We start from the raw sequence: 6053 nt of genomic DNA on the forward strand, positions 1-6053 counted from the left end.
GTCCTGCACTTAAAGAATCTCAAATCCTCTATTTTTCATAAGATAGACATGCAGTACTGCTGTATTTTGCTGCAGCCAGCACAGATGTGAGTGCTTTTGATGTGTTTACCATCACCGCAAATTAAGACATTCATCTTAATTCTAAGAAAACAATCTTCCTCCCAACCCAGAGATACATTCAAGCTAAGCCGCTAATGAACCTCTCTCAGCAGGACGGACATCTTTTCATGGGAAATCTGTCATTTGAGATGAAAGTCACAGGTGGTCCAAATACACTGGTTAGTTAGAATTTGTCGATCCGTATAATTTTCTTTCGCAATTCATTCCTGCATTTCTGCTCTCCTTTCCTCTCTTTCATGTTGTCAGTCAGACCAGGAACCTAGGAGGTTATTTCTGTCTTGCGTGGGCTCTCAGCAGCCAGCATTATGTATCAGGAGGGGGCCCGTGATAGCTCCTTATGATGCCCTCCATATGCATTATTAAAATGTAATTGCACGGAGATTTCAGATGCTGGGTTTTCCACCCACGGCCTGTTCCCTTAACGCTGGTCCTCCAGTCGTCTCTGTACGTCCTCCTTTCCTCGTGCATTTTCTTCCTCTTTTTCTCCCCTCTGTCCTGATTCTTTGGGGTATGAGCGTTCTTCGAGTCATTACCCACTCCAGCTGTGGGGAGTGCATTTGTGACGTCTCTGCTCACCCACTCGCTGTAGCCACACGCCATGAGTTGCCATGGAAACATCTAGCCACTGAGGCAAGTGACGGTTTGTCATGGCTGGGTGTTGTCAAGCCTGTGAAGTGGAACAGATGGGAGTCTGTTGCTCTCACATGGTCATTTTGTCCTTGTTATCTCAGAAAGCATGATTTTATCATTTCGTGTAAGATATTTAGAATCAGCAGTGGCCGACAAGAGGCATGTATTTTCTCATGTGTGCTCATCATCATAAAGCAGCTATAGTCTATATTTTTATGTTAACAAATGATCAAATGGCTACATGTCGATGCGTGCAGAGAGTTATCACTGGACTCTGCAGACATTTCAACACATTTCAGCTCATTGTTTTGATTTTACTGCTCACCAATTACTCCAATCACCAATTCTGTACTGAAACTACATCAATTCTACTGTCACGTTCCTTTTTAGATACCTGGCACTTTCTGAGAAATATCTATTGTATTTGCATATTCACTCAAAGGAGTACTGTGCTGTATTTTATTCTTCTTTTTTTACATCCAAAACATAGTTGGCAGACCTAATCTGTAGGTACTTTGCAGAGTGCTCTAAAAGCAGTAATGTAGGGTAGCTTGTAGGTACAAAATCAAAAGTCTGCAAGCACTCAGTCACTCCACTTGCTGCTCTTCGCTGAGCTCATTGCTCTGTAATAACTGCCACGACTCATATGATTACATCAACATTTTTAGAAACACTTGTGGACTATGGTGGCAGCACAGTAAGAGACAATTATTCTTAGGGTTGAATCTTCAGTAAGAAACTCAACATGGAACAGAAGTTAGGAGAATGAAAATGATATTTTTGAAGATGAGGGAGATAAGTCCTCCCACCATCCCTGGTGTAGATAACACCCATGTGCCCTGCAATAAACAGCAAAACTGACTAGCTAATGAAAAAAACACTTAAGCTAGTTGCATAGACCAAGATGTTTCCCCCTCAGGAGTTGATAGTGAGCAAAAAAAGAACTCAAGGGAGAGTGAATGTCAGGCTTACATTTGGCAGATGTATGCTAATTTTGCTCTATAACGGCCAGATGTGTAGATAAACAACTGCTCGCCACATCATCTTATAGAGTAATAAATCTCTATGTTTGATATACAAGTGTTGAAAGCCACCGTACACATGCTCAAGCACAAATAAGTCTCTTGTGCTGCCAGCATAGCTTAAGACTCACACATTCATGGTCGCACAGCCAGCAGTAAATACATAATACAAGAGAAGATGAAAGGTACCCTTGATGAAAGGCTACATGAATAGACATGAAGGTTATCCATTCTGCCTTATTAGAGTTCACCAAGTAATTTACTCAGCCATGCTGCCACACAGGTCAGTTGAAGTTGGTATGGGAAGGCTGTGCAAATGCTACTGTGTGAATAGGCCCCCTCTACCAACTATAAAATATAATGTAACGAATAAATAAACGGATGACTCTGAAGACTGTCTCAGCGAAGTGGCACAATCGTCAATCCCAGCCCTAACACTAAATGCAAGCAAATTACAGAAAGGTTTAAGTATAGACGGCCAGAAGTCCTGTGCTCATGCAGACTTTGCTACATCGGCTGCTTTTTTAGCAGCAAACTGGTTGTTGCATGACCAAAAAGCTACTATGATTTGTTTATGTGGGCCGAAACTGAGACTGCAGTGGTTGAAGTGGTCCAAGGAAAGGGCATCACAGTTCAGAGCACGTAGCTAAGTTATGTAACTAAGTGTATACATTTTTGTGCTGACAACAGACCACATTTTGTTTTTTATGAGCTTACAGTAGTTCGCCTTATTTCTGCAATGTTTCACCATCTGCGGTTTTGATTTCAGCTGGTTCTGCACTCCACATTGTCATTGTAGGAAAATGTGTATAAACACACTGTGGCATAGGATGTAAACCAATATTACCAATATTAGGTAATTTGACACATGGAAGGATAGCGGTGCCAAGTAAAGCGATCTGCCCGACTGTGTAGCAGCTTTTCTGCCATGGTCAGTTGAAGGACAACGTGTAAACAACAATACCGCATGCCTGCCAGGCAGACTAGATCAAAATTTGTCTGTCTGTGGATTCGGGGTCGGTATTCTCGTTTGTGACGAGAGATGAGCTGCCAATGTGAGAACTGATGCCAGAGCCGGTGGTTATAGCGTGCGGACGGGGACGGATCATATGGGACAGACAACAGATAGTGTGTAGAAGTGTTTTGTACCCTCCCCAGAGGGATCATGGGCTCACGAAAGGAGGAAGGAAAAGGAGTGGGGAGACTACATCATACACTGGCTCCTGACTCACTCCTACACACCCACGTACAGACACTGTGGAATCACAAGTCATCTGCTTGGCAATAAAACCGACTTAATGTGTTTCAGAGAGAGAGGGACAAACCGAGATGGTGAAAGAGATGCAACAAGACATCAGTTTCCTACATTTGCTAATGATCAGCTCTGAGACGAAATTCGTAAAGATGTGAATGATAGAAATATTTGATTCTCAGTTACAACACTTATGTATGTTGGTACACTTTTGCATGACCCAGATATATTTTCTGTCTCCAGGCTCTTCTCTGCATCCAGACCTTCGAGGCCCATCGGTGCCCAGCTCCCCATCTTGTACACCAAACACCCCTATCATGTTTTGCAGTGGCAACACCGAGTCCAACCTCAACAACCCTATGAACATCAACCTCAACTCAAGCCTTAATTCCAACTACCACACGTTATTTTCTTCCTCCACAGGTTTGTAGAAAAGCTCTGTTTTCCTCTCTATCTTTTCCTCTTTATCTTCCATCTCCTTGAGTTCTCAAGAGTGTCTCGATAGCCCTCAATTCTATCACAGAACCGTGGAAAGTATATCTCATTGGAAGAGCACTGTAGCAGGTCGTTTTCAATAAACTGTATACCATGTACTTAAACCTTCTTTTTGTGTCCACATTTGAAGTCAGTTTTTTGTACAGGTAATTTCCATTTATTAAAATGCAGACGCACAGGAAGAGCAATAAAACAGGCATTGGCACACAAACACTAACTGAACAGTGCCAAGACATCAACTCACGCTATGCATGTCCGCGCATGAAGCAAATATTTACATTGGTGATGGGAAGCAGTGATCCCCGACATCACCGCAGTCCCAAGCCGCCGACAGCATGACAGGAAAACTCCTGACAGATAATGACGGCAGCAGGAGTGATGATTGGAGCGCAAACGCAATTATTCTTGCATAAAGTTGTCCTGAAGCTTCATTAGCAGGGAAAAACAGTGAGCGGGGTATTGACAGTTTAAATAAAGGCTGCACTGGATATGCAGCATGTTGCACCGAGCAGAGTGTGGGTGTAGCTGTGTAACTACAGCAGTCTGCCTGGACTACCTGGAAGGCTTCTCACTTTTTTTTTTTGACAGTTTCTCAGTTCTCTTTCTCTCGCACCCCCGCACTCACAAAATCTCTCATGTCTTTTCTCTCGTCACCTTAGGTACAACCCCGAGCTCTCCGTTCTCTAGCCATCCAGAATCTCCTACCTTCCCATCCTGCTCGTGGAGTGATGAGTGCACCATTTGCTACGAGAATGTGGTGGACACGGTCCTCTACGCCTGTGGACACATGTGTCTCTGCTACGCCTGCGGCCTCAAACTGAAGAAGATGGCCAACGCATGCTGCCCCATCTGCAGAAGGACAATCAAAGACATCATCAAGACCTACCGGAGCACGTAGGCTTGAGGAACACAATGTCAGGTTCAGCTCAAGACATTGTCAAAGCCATGCTAAGACTTTGTAAAGACACAGCACAAGTGAAAGTCTTGCTTGTTTGTGTGTGTAATCTGGCTCAGGTACTCTACGACAGGACTTCACACTCGATCATTAAGACATTTTAATTATGTTACGTCTAATGCACACATCCTTGGAAAGCTCACAGTGGTTCCAACGAGATTCATCAGAGACCGCTGAAAAAGAGTGTGATCATCATAAACTAAACATGTGCTCCTGCAATACCAGCACAACATCACACCTTGACCCAATTCTGCTGAAGAGAAAGAGTAATCTGAAGAGGCATCTGTCCTACTTCCTGCAGAGTAAACCTTCATTCTTTTAGTAAAATTGTCCAGAGCTGCGGAAAAAAACAAGGAGAATAAATCTGTGGTTTCACCAGCTGCTCCTCTGCTGCTTGTCAGGGAGCATTGGGTCAAAGTGTTATTTTAGAAAAACAGTCAATTCTTTTCTAAATCTGAGAGAAAGTCAGGGCAAGATTGTTTTATTTGAGATTTCTAGAAGGCTCCCAAATATCGGAAAGAAATGAGTGGAAGGGCAGAGAAAGAGTTTTTGTAGTGAAAACGCTCCTTCAGCAATAACACAGTGAAATGCCTAAATCTAAAGGGTAAAGAAATCCATAAAGAAACTTGGTTGTGTAATAAATGAAGTGCTTTGCAGAGTATCTCACCACCTGCTGCGCTTCTGTGAACTTCAGGCAGGGCGAGACTGTGCAAAGGGTAAAAAAGTGAGAACATTGTCACCATAGAAGGTCACGCTTGCTGTGAATGAGGATGTAAATCAGCGAAGAGGGAGGAGGGAGGAGCGAGGACGTTGTATGTTTGGGATAGAGACGGAAGAATAAGGGGCATCTTTGGCTGCGTCTGTTTCGGTGTAAAGAAAGTGTAAGCTCGCTCAGACATACCAGATACATCTGAAGTTTGCATGAAAGCCTGTGAAATCTGGGACTTGCACGGCCAACATGTCCTGCTTCTTGGCAGCTGTCCCGACCATCTCTGGCTGCTCTGTGCGCCTCCTGGATTCTGTAATTGCACAAAAGTCAACCAAATAAACACTGGTGGGCAGGGAAGTATTTTCAAGATGCTGAAAGAGCACATTAGATGATGAATCGACCTCTTCATCACTGCAAGAAAGCCATGAAATCCCATGTTAAGCTACAGATGGCTCCGCTTACTTCAGGTTCTCTTTCGTGTATGTATGTATATGTATATATATATATATATATATATATATATATATATATATATATATATATATATATATATATATATATATATATATATATATATATATATATACACACACATATATATAATTAAAACGTGAATATTTGCTTTTAGTGATGATGCATTTATGTACATTGTGTCTTCAAGTGCACACAAATTGACACGTGCAGTCAATGACAAGGATGTAGCTTGTTATTGTGAGAATTTGCATATCAGTTTCTGAGTGCTGCACTTCGCCGGTAAAAGCAAACTCCAAGGACATTTTCCCTCGACTAATGTCATGCATTATGTACTGCTTTGAATTGTTAAGAAATTTCCAGGTGTTACTCTGGCCTCGCGGAAACATTACTTAGTCA

At 42.6% G+C, this 6053-nt stretch overlaps 1 protein-coding gene across 1 annotated transcript in view; it reads left to right on the top strand.

The window, feature by feature from the left end:
* Nucleotides 1-5700, top strand: part of LOC111580719 (E3 ubiquitin-protein ligase NEURL1) — a 28113-nt gene extending 22413 nt beyond the window's left edge. Inside the window, exons 5-6 of the mRNA XM_023288585.3 lie at nucleotides 3268-3447; nucleotides 4179-5700. Of these exons, the coding sequence (XP_023144353.1) occupies nucleotides 3268-3447; nucleotides 4179-4417 (419 nt within the window). The 3' untranslated portion in view covers nucleotides 4418-5700. The remainder of the gene's footprint in view (nucleotides 1-3267; nucleotides 3448-4178) is intronic.
* Nucleotides 5701-6053: the final 353 nt, after the last annotated feature.

This window comes from Amphiprion ocellaris, chromosome 16 (assembly GCF_022539595.1).
Source record: "Amphiprion ocellaris isolate individual 3 ecotype Okinawa chromosome 16, ASM2253959v1, whole genome shotgun sequence".
Lineage (NCBI taxonomy): Eukaryota > Metazoa > Chordata > Actinopteri > Pomacentridae > Amphiprion > Amphiprion ocellaris.